Source organism: Danio rerio, chromosome 9 (genome assembly GCF_052040795.2).
Source record: "Danio rerio strain M-AB ecotype USA chromosome 9, GRCz13ab, whole genome shotgun sequence".
NCBI lineage: Eukaryota > Metazoa > Chordata > Actinopteri > Cypriniformes > Danionidae > Danio > Danio rerio.
This window is the reverse complement of record NC_141029.1, coordinates 2,698,310-2,719,625: the sequence shown is the minus strand read 5'-3', so window position 1 is coordinate 2,719,625 and position 21,316 is coordinate 2,698,310. Positions and strand designations below refer to the sequence as shown.

The window sequence follows — 21,316 nt, the reverse complement described above, 5'->3', positions numbered from 1 at the left end:
ATATAGGGGTACGTAACCAACATGAACCTGCATTGCTTTATTGCAAGGCGTCCTTCTTATGTTGCATGCATTTACTGTACTAATTAAACTTGACTATGCATGATTGCATGGTACTAACCATAACCATAAAGAGCCTATAGCATGTCAATAATCAATATTTATCAGTAGAATAGTTTCACTGTAACCTTGAAATAAAGTGTAAACTTTTTTTTTAAGTCTAAATAATGTTGAAGTTATGTATCTAATGCTATTTTGTATATTTATATAATTTATAGCATACTTATATTATGTATATAGTCATTTTGGTGTTTTGTTTTTTGGATGTTTATGCAATTTTAAGGGAAACAAGATAACACAGTGTAGTTTCAACATTGTTCTTCAGATATTCTCCAGTAAAACTGTTAAAATAGCTTCTACATAAAATATAAAATGCTATTATATAAGGCCTCGGGAAACACATCAATGACCTTTTGGCTTTCATCAGTGTTCATGTTTGTCCTTTTATAATTAGTAGGCCACGGTAAAGGGTACACATCACATTTTTTTGTGGTTTATCTGAAGCTAAAAATAATGCTGGGTTGTTTTACTTAAATGTTGGCTCAAATATGGACAAACAATGCTGGGTTCGATTTTTCAATTAAATTTGAATGACACTGATTAACGTTGGGTTAATTTGGTTAATGTTGGGTTAACAGTATTTTAGTCTTCTATGTAAAACTTCAAAGGAAAGTTTTTGGAGAGCGTTATTTGAACATTTTGTACATTTAACACTTTGCAACTTTCACATTTATATTCAGCCCGTGTCATAACTACACGAAATTTGAGATCTAAAAAAGCGTACACTGCAGTCTCTGGTGGATTCGCCAAAAATGTATGTATATATATATATATGTATATGTAATATGTATGTAGGGGTACGTAATCAGAGTGAGTTGTTTATTTCTGTGATGTTGCGGCAAAACAACGGCATAAACTACAAAGACAATGATCACAATGGCCCCACAGTATATGCCTAAGCAATCTAATAGGACTTTTAATTTGCCAGTAACCTGGGTAAAGCGCTTCTGGTGAACTGTATGTCAATGCAAGAATCAGCGCATTTAAGGTCTGTTTTCTTTAAAAATCAGCGATCTCCACTGGCTGAGTGATAAACAATATAAAGTGGGTCTCAGATTGTACAAGAAGCACTGAATTAAACAACATTTCCCCCCGCCATGTCTTTATAAAATGAGCATTTATTTTACCCCAGTATATTCAATGGAGCTTCTGCGCTAGCCTGCCGATTCTGACGGGCGCGTGCAAGTAAACGGCTTTTTGTCTCGATTTACACTTAAACAGCTAAATAAATGCCAAAGTTTATTTAACTGAATGTATTTTAATGACATTACACATCGATGCTGTAAAAGGAATTGCATAAAATGGAAAAAGATTCACAATAACAGGTCAACGGATGTTTATTAGTATGGGAACAACACTAGCTTGGAATATACCCTATTTCATGTTTATCCTAAGAGGCTTTTAAACTTGGAAATTGTACCATTGGAAACTTCAAGTTAAGCAAACTTTTCTCTCAGTTGATGACAGAATGCAGTTTAATGATGTATTTCTAAACTGATATTTTCAAAATGCATGAAACAACAATGGACAGAATTCAATCATTATTCAGCAGTAAAGTCAAGCCATTTCATCTGGGAATTGGTGGCAAAGGTGGCGCTCCTCTATCTTTTATTCCTGAAAAAAAGAAGACACACAGTCAAAAATATGTTACTCACTTTGAACGTTTTTACACTTTGAACCAATTTAAAGTTACTATATTAGTTTATGACTCTTCTAATGCATAAAAATACCATAATATGTTTGCAGATATTTCAGAAACATGCTAAGTGGACATTCTTGTTTAGCTCAAAAACAATGCTGAAGTCAGATAATCTGCTTTTAAAACGTATGTTACTTGTCGGAACGGCTGTCTTTGTTTTGCTTTTTTTAACCCGCCCAATGCAAGTTTAGCCAATTGTTGTATATTTTACCAGATTTCTTTGGAAAACAGCGTATTTTATTTATTTAGTCTTGAAGACTCGCAAAGTGTGCATCCGTGACCAAAATGCAGTCTTTTATTTACAGGCCCGGATTGGCTAATCGGGAGGACCGGGAGAATTCCCGGTGGGCCGGTCTGTTTTTTGGCCGTGAGGGCCGGTGTCCCTAGCTGCTTGCACTCTCAGCAGTCACACTTTTTTCTTCTATTTACTTATTTGACCATAGCTTTTCTCTTTTTAATCATTATTTTGCCGCAGTGCCGTTTTTTTATTTATTTTCTCGCAGCCCCGTGAGAAAAATGCAGCCTGCAGGTTAACTAACGTTAATGATGATGATGTAATGTAACTATCGACCCCAAACAGCGGCACCTTAGTGAATATAAGAATTCGAATAAAATGAATAATACACCTGCTCAATAAAAATCTAATGATTCACTACATTAATAAATCTGACATAACTTGATCAGAAATCTAAAAATAGGAGAAAAAGATTGAGCCATCAAAAGAAAGTAGTGCTGTGTCCTAAGGGTCGCAAGTCATGAGTTATTTTTTACTCTCATTGTAATAGCACCAATGTGGTCCAGTGGTAAGCACATTGCGTCTCAATGGCGAGGATCCGTGTTTGAATCTCCCCTGAATTTATTTATTTATTTTTTTCTTCATTTTTATTGTTAAGACATAAAATACTGTTAGGGCTGTTGAACATTAGAATTTCTAAAGCAGCAGTTTTCTTGAAAAAGACATGATAGTGTCATTAGAAACTGAATTGGAATCAGTCGTGAACCTCGGTGGGCAGGTCTGGCTTAAAACTCCAGGGCTGAAAATGAGTCCCACTCCGGCCCTGGTGCCTACAAGTAGATAATTTTGACATTAAATAATAAAAATAAACAATTTTGGAGAATTTTGGGATTTCGATATTTTTTGCTCTGCGATATATATTTTGCGAAATAAATAAAATTTGTGCCACATACTGACAGTAAATAGCTCTTTTTAGACAGTCATTACTTTAAGCCCTGTTCACATCGGGACACTTTTAGCTTGCGTTTTCTGTCAGTGTTTAACGCCTTGTGACTAAATAAAGGGCGTCAATGTGATCATTCACACCAACGCACAAAACTCCAGACGTAAAAGTGTCATTTTTAAAGAAACACCTCGGTTGGGGAACACAGCTGTATAAAGCATGCTGAATATTGCATATCCACTGTAAAAGCAGTAAACAGAATGAAATACTAGATTCAGAACAACAGACTGCTTTAAATGAACATTCATTCTGTAGTAAACACAGTAAACGCAAACCTTTGCCTCCAGATTTGCTCGGGTAAGACTTGGAGAAGGAGACGTATGGCTCTGGTGGAGGTAATTCAGACAGAGAGTGGAAAGAAAACCTCATCCCCCACTCATCTGATGGAAGAAATACAACACATCAGTCAATAACAACTATATTAGCACTCAGTTTTTCCATCGCACACTTTCTATTTGATTCAATTTCAAGTCAATACTGTCTGCGGAGATCAATGAAGAGCTGCAAAAGTTCCCCCAAATTGAGAATGGAATGACCTGAATGACTTTCTTCTTCTGAACATGAAAGATATTTCGAAAAAACTTGTTAACCAAACAGTTTTGGTTCCCATTGACTTCCATTGTGTGTGTGTGTGTGCGTGTGTGTCTGCGTGTGTGTGTATGTGTATGTGTGTGTGTGTGTGTGTCTGTGTTTTTACAGTCCATTAATTCCTTAATTCATGCATTCATTGCTTCATTCATTCAACCATTTTCCTTCGACTTAGTCCCTTTATTAATCAGGGGTCACCACAGCGGAATGAACCGACAACTTATCCAGCATATGTTTTACACAGCGGATGCCCTTCCAGCTGCAACCCAGTACTGGGAAACATTCATACAAACTCATTCACACACATACACTACGGGCAGTTTAGTTCATCAGTTCCCCTTTAGCGTAAACGTTTGGACTGTGGCGGAAACCAGAACACCCGGAGGAAACCCACCCCAACATGCAAACTTCACACAGAAATGCTGACACAGCCAGGACTCGAACCAGTGACCTTCTTGCTGTGAGGTGATTGTGCCACCCACTGAGTCACCGTCACCTGTTCATGGGTAGGTGTAGGTGTAGGGGTTACTCTGTTTTAAGGGTAGGTGTGGGGGTTACTCTATTTCAAGGGTAGGTGTGGGGGTAGGGGTTACTCTGTTTCAAGGGTAGGTGTGGGGGTAGGGGTTACTCTGTTTCAAGAGTGGGGTAGGGGTTACTCTGTTTCAAGGGTAGGTGTGGGGGTAGGGGTTACTCTGTTTCAAGGGTAGGTGTAGGGGTAGGAGTTACTCTGTTTCAAGGGTAGGAGTAAAAGTTACTTTGTTTCAAGGGTAGGTGTAGGGGTAGGGGCTACTCTATTTCAAGAATAAGGGTAGGGGTTACTCTGTTTCAAGGGTAGGTGTGGGGGTAGGAGTTATTTTGTTTCAAGGGTAGGTGTAAGGGTAGTGGCTACTCTATTTCAAGAGTAAGGGTAGGGGTTACTCTGTTTCAAGGGTAGGTGTAGTGGATTGGGCCTAAGAGGACCAGAAAGGTTTAAATTTGGGGTGAATCGGGTCGTACCTGAGACTGGCGGTGGAGGACACTGGTAGCCATTGATGGAGTCAGATGGTGGTGCGGGGGGGAAGCTAGGCACTCTAGGCGCTGGAGGGTCTGGGACTAAAGAGGGTCTGCCGGATCCACCAGGACGATTAGGAGGAGGAACTGGAGGAGGTGCTCCACCTCTGTTTCCTCCTGCAGGTGGAGGAGGCGGAAGAGAACCTGGAGCAAAAGAACAATCACCCAACTTTTAAAAAACAGGGCTTTGACATGTGCAATTTTTTATTAAATGTTTTATGTAATGTTAAGTAAAATATGAAGAGAGGGTTGGACATTGAGTAGCTCCTTCTCTTTAAAAAAACAGCCAATAGGATTTGGCTTTGATCACAGCTCAAATTAAACATACTGTAGATGGCACATCACTTCCCTACAGCATGTAGTGCTTACTAACAAGGATACAGCTCCCAATACAGGCCTGGCATATGTAATACGATATTTTGGCCAGTTTTGTGGATATCATTTTGAGAACATCCTGTAGATGTTAAAAAACGTTTCAGAGGAACTTTAAAAATAGATTTACAGCTGTACTTTCACACAGTGTTACCCACTATTTTCAATGGAATGGAATGTCTGTGCCACTGTATGACCTCAAGCACAAATTTGCATGTTACTGACATCCTATTTGCATCTGTTTGTATATTTTGTATCATGTTTGCTCGAGATATATTTAAGTTTATCATTAAAAAGCAGTAAAATAGTGTAGATACAGCGTAGTGTAGATGTACATAATCAATCTCTCAGACATAAATTAAATCAGACAAGTTAATTGGTCAATAAAATGGTACGTACAAATAAAATAAAGTCAATAAAATGGTAATTAAATTAATGTAATAAAGCTTGTTTTGATAGTGAGTCATTTAAGCACAAAAGCAGAACAACTGGTCAAAAATTGGTTAACTTTAAAACAAAGCATGGCTATATCAGGGAACTATTGTTATCAAGACTTTTGGGTAGATTTGTTGCTAGGTACTATTTTGAAATCGGTAAAGGGATCTGAAAAGTCACTAAATCTAGCAGCAAAGTCGCTAAGTTGACAACACTGCTTTCACATCATGATTTTGAGCAACTTCAAAACTCTGTGTACTGTCAAAAATGGGTAGCACAGTACAAAAAGGTTGCATTAATGCTAATAAATACAATAAACATTACATTTATTTCTCATGTGACTTAACATTAGTTAATGAAAATACAGTTGTTTGGTGTTAGTTCTTATTAGCACATGGTGCATTAGCTAATGCTAACAAGCTGAAATTTGGATTCAAATTTGAGTAAATTTAAGACATGGTCCTCATTCGTTCATTCATTTTCCTTCGGCTTAGTCCCTTTATTCATTAGGGTGAATGAACCGCCAACTTATCCAGCATATGTTTTACACAGCGGATGCTCTTTCAGCTGCAACCCAGTACTGGGAAACATACTTTCACACTCATTTACACACATACACTACTGTCCAATTTATTTAATTAAATTCACGTATAGAGCATGTGTTTGGGCTGTGGGGGAAACCAGAACACCCAGAGCCAACATGCAAACTCCACACAGAAATGCTAACTGACCCAGCCGGGACTCAAATTAGTGACCATCTTGCTGTGAGGAGACAGTGCTAACCACTGAGCCACCATGTCGCCATTGTTTTACCAATTTTATTGATTCAATAATGTTTTTAACTGGTTAGATTAGAATTCATGAGTTATACTGATTAAGCTGGCTTTTGAATTACTTGTTTACCTGATTCATAAATTATGTTTGAATTTATTTTGATCACTCTTTAATTACTCATTTAAAAAATAGAGTTTTGTTGCCTCTTTGTTATCACATTCTGCGCATCAGGTTAGTAATGGAATAAAGTCCAGTTGGAGCCAGCATTAGTTCAGTACTTGGGAATTTTTTTTCTATCTAGGACAGGGATCACCAAACTTGTTCCTGTAGGGCCGGTGTCCTGCAGATTTTAGCTCCAACCCTAATCAAACACACCTGAACCAGCTAATTAAGGTCTTACTAGGTATACTTGAAACACCCAGGCAGGTGTGTTGAGGCAAGTTGGAGCTAAACCCTGCAGGGCACCGAACCTCCAGGAACGAGATTGGTGACCCCTGATCTAGGACAACAATGCATTGTACAACTAACCTAGATAGGGTGCCTTAACTGGGATCTATGTATCGTAACTAAACCAAAATTATTATATAGAAGTAGCCAGAAGTAAAGATTTGATTGATCATGACCTCTTGAAATAATATTGCGTTCAGTTCAAGGGTGTACATCTAAAGGCCAGGACACAGCAAGCCAAAGCAAAACAACTTGCAGAAATGAAACCCAACTGTGTTGTTGCCTTGAGTTTACTCAAGTCTGATTCAATTTGGAAACATATTCATATTTGGGGTCCAAAAATTTAAAGTGGTAATACTGCAGATGAAAAGAAATGTATTTATTCTATCATTGCTTTGTTGCTTATGCAAAGACTCTTCTGGCATGACATTGGCTACCGTCGTTGCATTGGTGGCGAGATCTTACAGCTTACCATACGTTCACACTGAAAGTACGTCAAAGTAGTTGGAAGTCATTCATTTTCAATGAGAGCCGACGGCAATAAGCGGTGAGGAGCAGTGAGGAGCAGCATGGCGCGTCTTCGCTGGTGTGGCCGTCGAAGAGAGTTGAAATCAAGTCAACTTTATGGTAATGAGCTATGAGGCAGTTCAGCGGCAAGCAATCAGAATCAGAAGTCCAACGCTTGAGAGGAGTTCAGAGAACACAGACCTGCCAACTTTGGTTTCGACTACAGTTGTTCCCAAAGGTTTGATTGCGGTCGCCAGATTTCCAATATTTCCAATGTTTTCTTACAGGAACATGCATTAAATAAGTTACTGGCGAGTTACTGATGTGCATTAATGTTATATATCTTTAAAAAAGCGGGAATCTCATGCGACAGTACAAAGCAGTATTGCTGCGTCAGGATATTTTAGATATATGGACACATTGGATAATTAGGTGAAGCAAAGCCAAAGCACATGCAGCTTGATCTTCCATTGTTAAATGAATCTGATAAGAAGTGCGCAACATTTTCACACTAGAAACTTGTTTTATGCAGGAATGTAACTGATATGCTGCAATGGCCCTATTAAATACGAGATCGATGTAGTGAATTTTGACGCTCTCGCCGCCGGAGCTGAAGGCAGACAGAGTTGTCGCCAAGGCAGCCAGAGCAACCTTGGACGCTCTCACAGCTTTCGGTGTGAACAAATTTGATCACCCAAAAATAACAATTCTGTTAACTACTTACCCTCATTTTATTTCAATTCCTTGAGACCTTTATTTATCTACAGAACACAAGTTAAGATATTTAAATAACATTTGAAAGCTCCAAATTAATTCCTCCATAGACAGCAAGAGTCATGAGTTGAGAAGTCCAGAAAAAGAACCAAAAACACAGTCAAAACAATCGATGTAACTTCAATGGTTCAACCATGGTAAATGCGCTTGTCACCTTGCACAGTTGAAGAGAAAACATTGGCAAGCATTGGCGGTTTTTAGGTGCTCTTGGAGCTTTGTATGATTACAAAGGAACAACTGAAGTCACATGGAATGTTTTGACAATGTTTTGGTTCCTTTCCTGGACTAAAATATCTTAAATTGTTTTCCAAATATGAATGAAAACCTCAGGTACAACATGAGGATAGATAATGATGTAATTGTTTTTTGCTTGAATCAATCCTGTAATATCATGACACTAGAAATGAATTATAAATGCGCACCTGAGCGTGCAGATTTTCCTGTTGGAGGGGGTCTCTCATTGGATGGTGGTGGTGGCAGAGGACTAGTGCGTCCCGGTGGTGGTGGAGGAGGAAGGCTGTTTCGTGAAGCTCCTCTAGAGCTGAGCTCATCCCGTGAGGATGGTGGGATGGGTGGTGCTCCCCCTCTCCCTGGAGGCAGTGATGGAGGTGCATTACCCATTGGCCTCTGAGAACCCATTGGTTTGCACTCAGTTGATGGTGGAGGTGGTGGTAGAGGTCCGTCTCTACAGAATGACTCTCTTCTTCCTCCGGCAGGCGGTGGAGGTGGAGGGAAGTCATCTGCTTGAGGCCTGCCTGGGATTGATGGTAATGGAGGCCGGCCACTTGCAGGGATTGGGGGTGGTGGGAAAGAGGACTGGGACTCTCTTGGAGGAGGAGGGAAGGAGGAATGTGACTCTCTTGGGGGAGGAGGGAAGGAGGACTCTCTTGGGGGTGGAGGGAAGGAGGACTCTCTTGGGGGTGGAGGGAAGGAGGACTCTCTTGGGGGTGGAGGGAAGGAGGACTCTCTTGGGGGTGGAGGGAAGGTGGACTCTCTTGGAGGTGGAGGGAAGGAGGACTGGGACTCCCTTGGAGGTTGAGGAAAGCTTGTTCGTCTGCCTGATGAGTTTGGGGGTGGTGGTGCGGGTGAGGAACCCTGTGGACGTCCTCCAGGAATAGGTGGTGGTCCTCCAGGAGAGCTGTGCTGGGGTGAACGTGATGAGGATGGGATGGGTGGTGGTCCGGCTCTCCCAGGAGAAGGACGTCCTGGACCAGGGACTGGTGGTCTGCTTCCTGCAGGGCTGCTGGGAGCTGGGAATCTTCCAGCTGGGCTGCTAGGTGCTGGGAACCTTCCGCCTGAAGGGGGCATTGGTGCTCTTACTGTTTTCATGAAACAAAAATAAGAGCACAAGAATATAAAGAAACACAATTAATTATAGCATAATGGAAAACATAATAGGATTTAATTCTAAATTGGATTATAATTACTGTATATAAATAACAAAGATTCAATCATTAATAGAGAATGTCTAAGTTCCTGAAAGGAGGGAACAGAGATATTATATCATAACCAATAGATGGGGATCCACTTAGATGACCAGTCACACTGACTTGTCTGAAAAGGGGCCAATGAAATTACTATTAATTTGGTAAGTATAATCTGCATGTGCAGGAACTCCCATTCTTATGAGTTAGAAGGTGCACCTGCAAGATGCCACATTAGAAGAGTCAAGCATGATTGGGCATTCAGCTAAGTGTTCAGGTCTTGATTGAAGGCAACTTGACATGAGAGCTGTCTTTCGTGCGAGAATTTGAGTTCAAATGCAATTGAGCTGTTCAAAGTAATCAAATGGCTCTATCAGGATGTGGAGTTTAACCTCCTGACATATCTCAGGAACTGACATCAACTTTCAGTGTGGAGAGTGGCAGCCTTTGTTCTTCTGAAGGAAGGACAGCATGACACTAATCAAGTAAGTTCTGGGGTCTTTTTGCAAGAAGTGCAGCAGTAAATGAACAGAGACCACTTCTTGGCATAGTTGCACCTTGTAGAAGGGACTCTAGCTCAAGTGGAAGTGTCAAATACTGCAGGTAGTATGTCATTTAAGTCCTCCCCATCCCATCTAAGGACAACACGTGGAGTCTCCATAGATCTGAACGCAGGTGCCAAATTGTGCCCCTTCTCTGAGAAACGAGGTCCTTCCTCAGAGGAACATGTCAGGGAGGTGTGTGAGAAACCAAGAAACTAGGTTCGGTTGGCCCAAAGAGGTGCAACAAGCAAGATCTGTTCCTCGCACTCCCTGACCTTGCATGGTGTCTGTGAAGGTTCACTGCTGGACACACATATTTGTGCAGAGCCACTCTGGGCCAGTGCATCCATGCGGTGATGTGCCTCGGTCAGGGAATAAAACAACTGAAAATGAGTGGATTTGAGAGAAGTAAACATGTCCACCTTGGCTTCTCCAAATCACCCAAATATTAGCTGGACTGCGTGGTGGAGTGAGCAGGGTTCTGCACAGATTTTCTTGTTTGTACCATGTTGCTTGGCAACTGTTGTGTTTCATGATTGTGACAGGAGAAATGATATTACATCACCACACAGCACATACATGTCCTTCAAGTGTCCAGACTTGATACAGGTTTTGCCTCTGTTCTACCAGTGTTTCGAACCGCATTCTCTGGTTATCATCAAAGCTAGAAATTACATGTTTATTTACCTTAACATTAAATAAAATAATGTAAATATAAAAGGAAATAAATGTAATCGATGCTTAAGCAACAACAAAATATAGGACAGGTCATTTCGGACCATTACCCGTACACCTATCCTGGTTGCTGATTTTCTGAGTACAGCGAACAGTCTTTGAGATTTCAGGATACCCCATTCATTTAGATAAGTCTTTGGTCTTTGATGAACTCCCAGGGGGCATTGCAAATATGGCCACAGAGTGAACAGACTATCCTTGAAAGAGACTTTTACAGGGAGTACTGCGGATGAGTTGGAAGTCTGTGGTGAGTTTTTCTCCCACAGTGAGCCCACTAAGTGCTAAGCAGGTAGCAACCAAGGGGACTGGCACTTTTAATGCTTTGATCGATGATCTCAGAGCAGCCACAGTCATGTCCTAGCACTGTTTCAACATGCTTGTCCCCTAGATATGTGACACATCAATTGTGTCCATCTCCTGGAGACAGGAAACGACCACATCCAGAAATACACCGTCAGTACAGCATCTCAAAAGAGACGTGTGAAAACCAACTGTGTTGCTCTTTCTTCAGTTGGAAACTTGCTTACTTCATTGGAGTGCTCTTTTGGGAAAACTCTATTAAGAGTTGGAAATACACCCTAGTGTAGTGCAGTGTAGTTTTCATATAAGTCAGAGTGATTGGTCTTTAAAGCCAGTCTTCTCGTGTTTGAATGTCTGTCTTTGTTTTGGTCTCTGTAACCAGCCCACTGCCGGTTTACCCAATTATATTTCAGCACCGACTTTTATTTACAGCTTATTATTGTATTACTGTATTATTGAATGACTATTAATGTTAGGATGATGATTACCATTGCCATCTCGGTTTCCTGCTGATTTCAGCCTTGGCATTCCTCCTTGAAACAGGCCGCCCATTCCACCTGAAGCTCCGCCCCCAAAACCTCCTCCTCCACCTCCTCCTCCTCCACCTCCACCTCCTTTGGGCTCTGTATAAATGAACAGTTAAAAGTGGAGTGTTCCTTAAAAAAGCATGTTTTGTGTAATGTGTGTATTGTACACGGTAGTAGGAGTGTATATAGAGTGCACTTATATTGTGTATAGTAGTATTTTCAGAACTCACTGTCAAGCACTGGGCCGCTGCGGTCATTGGTGATGGTTTTCTTCAGTCGAGCCCCTTTATTGATGTCTGAAAGTAAAGCGTTCCTCCCTTGCTGCTCATTCCTGCTCAGATTCGGCTTCTCTGTGTTTGCCTATTATCATATGATTATAGCTTCCATGTTATCAAAAGTAAGTCATTGTAGCATTTCCCATATTTAAGATCAGAAGTAAACATCTGTGAATCTTGAAAAGTTTGTTTGTTAAACAGTAAACTGTGTATTTTTTTTTCCCAAATCCTCCTATGGTGACCCAAAAAGGTGCATTTTTTGATGTGCCAAAATCTTCAACAGTAACTCAAAAAAGTCACACATGAATTAAGGGCTACTGGGAAATGTTCATTAACTTTTTACTTCATTACTTTATCTGAACCATGATGTGATACCTGAGAAAAGGTAGGAGGAGGTCCAGGCGGAGGTGGTGGAGGTCCAGGCATCTTCTCTTTTCTGTCGTTTCCCTTTTAACCTGAAGGACTGAGAGCACAAAAACACATTGGGAACAGCTAATGAACAACAACCAGTATTCGGCTCAATACATGCTGACGCTGTCAAACGCATTGAGGTAAAGTTTGTTTTATATTTATTCGTTCAATTTTTGAACAGTGACGACTTGTATTATGATTCCAATATTGTTTGCCACACTAGTTTGAATATTCGATCTGAAATCACATGCAAGTATGACTTCAAAAATAGTCTCTGTCTGCTAATATGATTTCCCAATTTAGAATTGGCAAATAATTCATTTTCCTTCGGCTCAGTCCCTTTATTCGTCAGGGGTAGCCACGGTGGAATGAACCGCCAACTTTTCCAGCATATGTTTTACACAGCGGATCCCCTTTTAGCTGGAACCCAGTACTGGGAAACACCCATTCACACACACACTCATACACTACAGGCAATTCAGTTCATCCAATTCACCTATAGCACATGTGTGTGGGGAAAACCGGAGCACCCGGAGGGATCCCGCACAAACACGGGGAAATGCAAAACTCCTCACAGAAATGCCAACTGACCCAGCCGGGACTCGAACCAGCGCCCTGTCGCTGTAAGGCGACAGTGCTAATCACTGAGCCATCATGATTGACAAATATGACTTTTCTGAAATTATATTAATTAAGGAAAAATCCACACTGATCTCACGAGGAAACTTAAGCATTAAACGTTTTGTCAGATTAGTGGCTAATTCGTACGAGTTCAGTCATACGAAAACGTACAATTTTAAAAAGGAGGCGTGGCACCTAACTTCACCCCTAACCCCAACCGTCATTGGGTGATGAGCAAATCGTACTGAATTTTGTACTGAATCGTAATTCTTACTAATTAGCCACAAATTCAAAAAGTTACGAATTACCCCAATATCAAACTGAGCACATTGATAAGATAAAAATTGTAACTTTATCTAACCAAAAAGCAAACGTGCCCTTACAAATTTAATTTCAATGAAAATTCATTTAATTTTTTTAAATAATTTTTTTGGCCTCCTTTATTAGCCAACCTGAAACTAATATAAAATAATAAATAAAGAATGATGACTCTTTGTGGGCTTCTTCAATCAAAAGTCTTCCATGAAGCTACAAAATAAATTGAGGCACAAAATCATCATGTTCGTACTTTTTACATGAGTGCTGGTGATGTTAAAAAGTGCTTCACGAACGTTTTTGCATCTCGTTTATATACACTATAAACAGCAGCTATGCTAATTATTCTCTTTATTCTCTATTTCCACCTGGGGATACTCATCCCGAGGCCCTCGGAGACAATGCAGCGCCACTGATTCGATCCAAGACCAGCGACGAGATGATCCCAAGGTTTCCATAATCCTGGACCAGGCCGTATCCTGAGCAGCTGCTGTGGTGGTCATGGAGGAGTGGAGAGCATGAGACTGATTACTGTGATGCTCCAGGGACAGACGAGTCTTCGCTGAGGTCCAGCATTGTCCAGCCTCCGGTGCCTACACTGCTGCTCTGCACAAGACGATTGGCCAGAGGAGAAATGGTCAGGCCCAACTGAGTCTGGTTTCTCTCAAGGTTTTTTATCCTTCACTTTCAGCAATTGGTGAAGTTTTTTCCTAGCCATTGTCGCCACTGGCTTGCATGGTTCGGGATCTGTAGAGCTACGCATCGATGGATTTGCTCTTCAGTGTTTGGACTCTCAGTAGTGATTATTCAACTTAAACACTGAAAACTGAACTTTTTTTTTTTTTTTTACACAATTTTGATTACACACAGACATTTGTTACGTTCCCTTATCCTGTCTAGGGCAGCACAAGTATGCAGCAGAATATTAGTGGAGTTTGTGTGTGTGTGTGTGTGTGTATGAACAACCTTAAAAGATTAAAGAAAATGATCTAAAGAGGAAACCCTCAATGCAAGTTGAATAACATGAACTAAATAAATTGAATGGAGTTCAATCCAAAACAACAAAAAGTTCTCTACTTGATGGAAAGAAGAAAACTACATAATCTATCAAATAAAATAAAATGAACCCTAACTTCCTTACTAACTAATCAGGAGATAAACAATTACACTTGAAACGATTTTATTGCACACCGTCCAGCCAATCAGAATCAAAAATAGAATAAATAGAATTATAAATAATAACAATGGATATTTTAGGCAGTAAAACCCCGACAGTTTTCATGCATCATGAAAAACCATGCAGTGCTGGTGGCTTTAGGCTGATCCACCCATTTCCTCATAACAGCAGAACGGCTACTGAAACCAACACAAGAACCACACATCAAACCAAAACCACCACTACCTGCTTTAACAACCAGCCTCTTTAGCAACACTTTAATAACCAGCCTCTTTAACAACATTTCAACAACCAGCTTTTTTAAAGGTCCTGTGAAGTGCTTTGAAATGTGCAGTTTTTTATTCAATGTTTGATGTTATCTCAACTAAAACATGAAGAAAGGGCGGAACATAGTATAGCTCCTCCCCTTTAAAACAGCCAATAGTGTTTTGTTTTTGAGTGGTTGAGCTCAACCGCATCTAATGGATGAGAAGCATCTTGAAGGGGGCGGGGCATGTCAGATACTAAAGAGCATTTGATTGGTCAGAAAATTTGATGAAGTGATGTCAAAAAATATTGCTGGTTCATTTAGGCGAAAGTGAAAAGCTTTGGATGTTTATATTTTCGAAATGCAAATATTTGTTACTGTTATAGAGCACACTAGCTTGTAGATATCCTTACTAGGCTAATGGTGGTACTAACATCTAAAAAACTTTATTTTATTTTCATGGGACTTTTAACAATGGTTTAACACTATAACAACCAGCATCTCAGTCAGTCAACATCAGCTCTCACACCTGAAGAGGGTCAAGAGAAAACTACACTTTAGCAAATACTGCAAACTGCAGAAATGTGCCCCGAGTCGGGCTTCAATTCAGACTGTTGCAAAATTGTGAAAAGCTGTTATCTGATTGTCGAGTGATCACACCGAGACCAATGACTTCCAGAGACTAAAACAGAAATAAACACAGAGAGCAGATCGCCACCAAATACGCACTCTCTGCATATTAAAAATAATAATAATATGGTGCAGAGATGACCAGAAAAACATGTATATGTGAAATTGATCTTAATAAGATGTAGATGTAAAATAACTCTTAAAAAGTTATATATAAATATAATATATATCGACCATAGAACATGTAGATTTAAAATTGACCATAAAAATATGTACAAGTAAAAGATCATAAAAAGATGCATATGTAAAATAGATCATAAAAAATGTATATGCAAAAGAGACCTTAAAAAAGATGTGGATGTAAATAGACAAAAATATGATGTATATGTAAAAGAGACCATAAAAAGATGTAGATTTAAAATAGTCCTTAAAGAGATATATATGTAAAATAAACCATAAAAACATGTAGATCTAAAATAGACTATAAAAAGATGTATATGTAAAATAGACCATAAAAAGATGTATTTGTAAAATAGACCATAAAAAGATGTATTTGTAAAATAGACCATAAAAAGATGTATACCTAAAATAGACCGTAAAAAGATGTATACGTAAAATAGACCATAAAAAGATGTATACGTAAAATAGACCATAAAAAGATGTATACGTAAAATAGACCATAAAAAGATGTATTTGTAAAATAGACCATAAAAAGATGTATATGTAAAATAGACCATAAAAAGATGTATACGTTAAATAGACCATAAAAAGATGTATACGTAAAATAGACCATGAAAAGATGTATACGTAAAATAGACCATAAACAGATGTATACATAAAATAGGCCATAAAAAGATGTATACGTAAAATAGACCATAAAAAGATGTATATGTAAAATAGACCATGAAAAGATGAATATGTTAAATAGACCATAAAAAGATGTATATCCCAAATATTATCCTCATCATAATCAACTATACTCATCTTAAAATTCTGAAAGGTAGTGAAAACGATACATTTACTATACAAGGTTTTTTTAACCCAACGCTGGGTCATATGGACAAACCCAGACGTTGTGTTAAAAAAATTTTAAGTCACTATTTTTATCCAGTGGTTGGGTTTGTCCATATTTGACCCAAAATTGAGTTAAACAACTAATAATTTTTCCATTGGGCAGTTTTAACAAACATTTCATCTAAAAAATCAATGCAAACGCAGCATCAACGCTAAATATGCTGGGTTGTTGTAAGCCAATTTTGGGCCAAACTTAAACAAATCCAAATCAACTAAATTTAAATAACACTTTTAACCAATGGTTGGGTTTATCTGTATTTGACCCAAAACTGAGTTAAAAGAACCTATCATACTGTTTAAGTGCAGTTATGACAAACATTACGGTACATCTTCCACACACACATGATTTGCATAGAAAATTCAGTTTGTTTTGTTTCTATTTCTGAAAAATGCATGAACATGCAGCATTAACTCACTCCTCAAAAAATGATGGGTTGTTTCATCTCAATATTGGGTCAAATATGGACAAACCAAACAATCAGGTTGGGTTTATTTGACCCAAAATTAAGTTATCAGTCAACAACCTATCATTTTTATGAATGGTTTTTATCATTATGTATGGAAACTGCATCACCTCAGTTTATATTTCACTGTAAATTGGCTGGGTTGTTATAAAAAAACCTTTGGGACAAGCATGAACTAAACCAAACTTTTAATAAATTCAATTTAAATGACACTTTTTAACCCAATGGTTAAGTTTGTCTATATGTGACTCAAAATAGAGCATTAACTTACTTTAAAGAAAAAATGCTGAGCTATTTAAACCCAACATTGGGTCAAATATGGACAAACCCAACAGCTGGGTTGGGTTCATTTGACCCAAAAATGAGTTTTCAGTCAACAATCATTTTATCAAATGGTTTTTATCATTATGTATGGAAACGCAGCATTACCTCAGTTTATTTTTAACTCTAAATATGCTGGGTTGTTATAACACAACTTTGGGTCAATTATAACCAAAACCAAATGTTTAATCAATTCAATTTAAATGACACTTTTTAACTCAATGTCCATATCTGACCCAAAGTTGAGCTGAAATATCACAGTTTTTTAAAGCACAGGCATGACACACTGTATACAGCACGGACATGATTAGTAAAGTAATTCTGTTTTGTTTTGTTTTTATTTCTGAAAAATGCTTGAAGATGCAGCATTAACTCACTCTTCAAAAAATGCTGGGCTGTTTAACCCCAACACTGGGTCAAATATGGACAAACCCAACACTTAGGTTGGGTTTACTAGACCCAAATTTGAGTTGATACAACCTATCGTTTTTTTCAAGGGTAGTTTAGTTTTTAATAATTATGCATGGAAACTCAGCCTTAACTCTATATTTGACCCAAAATGGAGTTGAAACAACTAATAGTTTTCCATTGTGCAGTTTTAACAAACATTACATCCATAATCAGCATTTTTAGGCAGCATTAAATATGCTGGGTTGTTGAAACCTAACTTTGGGCAAATTTGAACAAACCCAACTTTTAATCAATTGAATTTAAACAAGACTTGGTTGGGTGTCCATATCTGACATAAAATTGAGTTGAAACAACCAATCATAAAGTGCAGTTATGACACACAGTACTGTACGTCTTCCACACACATGATTTGCATAGACATTTCAGTTTTGTTTTGTTTCTATTTCTGAAAAACGCATGGAAACGCAGCATTAACTCACTCCTCAAAAAATGCTGAGCTGTTTAAACTGAACATTGGGTCAAATATGGACAAACCAAACAGCTGGGTTGGGTTTATGACCCAAAATTAGTTTTCAGTCAACAACCTATCATTTTAGGAAATGGTTTTTACCATTATGTATGGAAATGCAGCATTACCTCAGTTTATATTTCACTCTAAATATGCTGGGTTGCTATAACACAACTTTGGGTCAATTATAACCAAAACCAAACACTTTTTAACTCAATGTCCATATCTGATCCAACGTTGAGCTGAAATATCACAGTTTTTTGAAGCACAGGCATGACACACTGTATACAGCACGGACATGATTAGCAAAGGAATTCTGTTTTGTTTTGTTTTTATTTGTGAAAAATGCATGAAGATGCAGCATTAACTCACTCTTCAAAAAATGCTGGGCTGTTTAACCCCAACACTGGGTCAAATATGGACAAACCCAACACTTAGGTTGGGTTTACTAGACCCAAATTTGAGTTGATACAACCTATCGTTTTTTTCAAGGGCAGTTTAGTTTTTAATAATTATGCATGGAAACTCAGCTTTACCTCTATATTTGACCCAAAATGGAGTTGAAACAACCAATAATTTTCCATTGGGCAGCTTTAATAAACAATACTTCCAAAATCAGCATTTTTAGGCAGCATTAAAAATGCTGGATGGTTGCAACCCGACTTTGGGCAAATTTGAACAAACCCAACTTTTAATCAATTGAATTTAAACAAGACTTGGTTGGGTGTCCATATCTGACATAAAATTGAGTTGAAACAACCAATCATAAAGTGCAGTTATGACACACAGTACTGTACGTCTTCCACACACATGATTTGCATAGACATTTTTGTTTTGTTTCTGTTTCTGAAAAACACATGACAATGCAGGATTAACTCACTCTTTAAAAATGCTGGGCTGTTTAAACTCATCATTGGGTCAAACATGGACAAACCCAACAATCGGGTTGGGTTTATTTGACCCAAAATTGAGTTTTCAGTCAACAACCTATCAATTTCATCAAATGGTTTTTACCATTATTTATGGAAATGCAGCATTACCTCAGTTTATATTTCACTCTAAATATGCTGGGTTGTTATAACACAACTTTGGGTCAAACATGAACAAAACCAAACTTTAAATCAGTTTAATTTAAATGACACTTTTTAACCCAATGGTTAAGTTTGTCTGTATGTGACCCAAAATAGAGCATTAACTTACTTAAAAAAATGCTGGGCTGTTTAAACCCAACATTGGGTCAAATATGGAGAAACCCAACAATCGGGTTGGGTTTATTTGACCCAAAATTGAGTTTTCAGTCAACAACCTATCAATTTCATCAAATGGTTTTATTATTCTGTATGGAAACGCAGCATTACCTCAGTTTATATTTCACTGTAAATATGCTGGGTTGTTATAACACAACTTTGGGTCAAACATAAATAAAACTAAACTTTCAATCAATTCAATTTAAATGACACTTTTTAAACCCAATGGTTAAGTTTGTCCATATGCATTAAAATAGAGCATTAACTAACTTTAAAAAAAAATAAATGTTGGAATGTTTAAACCCAACATTGGGTCAAATATGGACAAACCCAATAATTGGGTTGGGTTTATTTGACCCAAAATTAAGTTAAAACAACCTATTGTTTTTTTCAAGGAGGTTTTTTTTTTATCATTATGCATGAAAATGCAGCATTGGACAAACCCAACTCCATACACAAGCATTAATTCCATATTTGACCCAAAAGTGAGTTGAAACAACTTCTAATTTTTCCAGTGGCAGTTTTATTAAACGTTACATCTACAATTCACATACATTTGAATCATAATGAATGAAAACACAGCATTAGCTCACTCTGAAACTGTTATAACCCACATTGAGTCAAATAAAAACAACCCCAACTTTTAATCAGTTTAATCCTAATGACACTTTTTAACCCAACGGTTAGGCTTGTCCATATTTGACCCACCGTGGATGTTCAAAAGCATGTGTGAAACCCCAGAGAGTGAGTTACATTTCCTCTGCTGAGTTTCCTCTGCGGTGCAGCTGAGTTTAAACACAAACAGCATCTCTGTCGCTCTCTATACAGCACAACTTCATCCAGACCTCGAAGCATCACTCCACCACTCCTGCCCTTCAGACACACACTCACCTGCGCTCGAGCATCTGGACTCCACAGATCCGCAGTTTGGGTGAACGTTTTCCTCCGCAGGCCAATCAGAGAGTGCCGTGCTGCTGCTGCCAACACTTCTCATGCAACTCTACGAGCGGACGCATGCAAACGAATGTGACCACATGCATTTCCTCACACAGCGTCTGTGAAAAAAACACAGAGACGAGCTCCACTTATGAACCCAGAACACAGAAACAGGAACTGTGTGACTAATATGGAGAAAATAGATCTGACATGGCCATCAGTTTGAGCACTTTACTGCAAATTTGGCCCCCAATTTATATTTAAGTGGCATTGTTTACTATGTGACGACATTTAAATTCTGGAGAAAGTCTTATTTGTTTTATTTCGGCTAAAATAAAAGCTGTTTTTATTTAATTTTAAAATAAATAAAATGATTTCCCTCTTTAAGCTTTATTTGTTTATTTATAGTCCCAGGGTCAGTATCTATGTGGAGTTTGTATGTTCTCCCCGAGTTGGCGTGGGTGCTACGGTTTCCCCCACAGTCCAAGCACATGTGCTATATGTGAACTGATTAAACTAAATTGGCCGTAGTGTATATGTGTGTGTGTGTATGGGTGTTTCCCAGTACTGGGAAGGGCATCGGCTTTGTAAAACATATGCTGGAATAGTTGGTGTTCATTCCGCTGGGGCCACCCCTGATAAATAAGGGACTAAGTCGAAGGAAAATGAACGAATGCATGAATGACACCTTTAAATAAAAAAATAATTAAACAAAACTCTAATTTTAATGGATTAAATGCAGTCTTGCTGAATAAAGTATTCATTTCCTCCAAATTAAAAACATAGTATTTGCTGTTCATGTGAATTGTCATTGAATTAAATGCTCAGCATACCAAAACAAACATCATTTGTAAATGTGGCTTCAAATCTAAAGCTTCAAAAGAACCAAGAAGCCTTAAAAAGTTTGTTCCACATTATATAAAGTGTCTTAAAGGGGTTAAAAGGGATAGTTCACCCTAAAAGGGACATTTTCTTTCATTCTCTCACACTTAAGTGGTACTAAAATTGAGTTTTTTTCTGTTGAGCACAAAAGAAGATATTCTGAAGAATGTTGGGAAAAAAACTCAATAGTGTCTGGATGCAGCCTTTATGATGCAAGCTGAGACTGCATTACTCCGGGATGCAATGTCAGACACAATGCACTCAAATG

The 21,316-nt window shown here is 38.4% G+C and overlaps 1 protein-coding gene across 1 annotated transcript; it reads right to left on the bottom strand.

The window, feature by feature from the left end:
- Window positions 1–1,436: 1,436 nt before the first annotated feature.
- On the bottom strand, window positions 1,437–20,168 carry wipf1a (WAS/WASL interacting protein family, member 1a). Its single transcript, NM_001128295.2, has 8 exons — window positions 20,122–20,168; window positions 12,180–12,267; window positions 11,760–11,889; window positions 11,491–11,625; window positions 8,424–9,320; window positions 4,639–4,836; window positions 3,330–3,434; window positions 1,437–1,731 (listed from the first exon to the last, which is right to left on the bottom strand). Exons 2-8 carry the CDS (start codon window positions 12,228–12,230, stop codon window positions 1,685–1,687), a joined length of 1,563 nt encoding a protein of 520 aa, NP_001121767.2. The 5' UTR covers window positions 12,231–12,267; window positions 20,122–20,168; the 3' UTR covers window positions 1,437–1,684.
- Window positions 20,169–21,316: the final 1,148 nt, after the last annotated feature.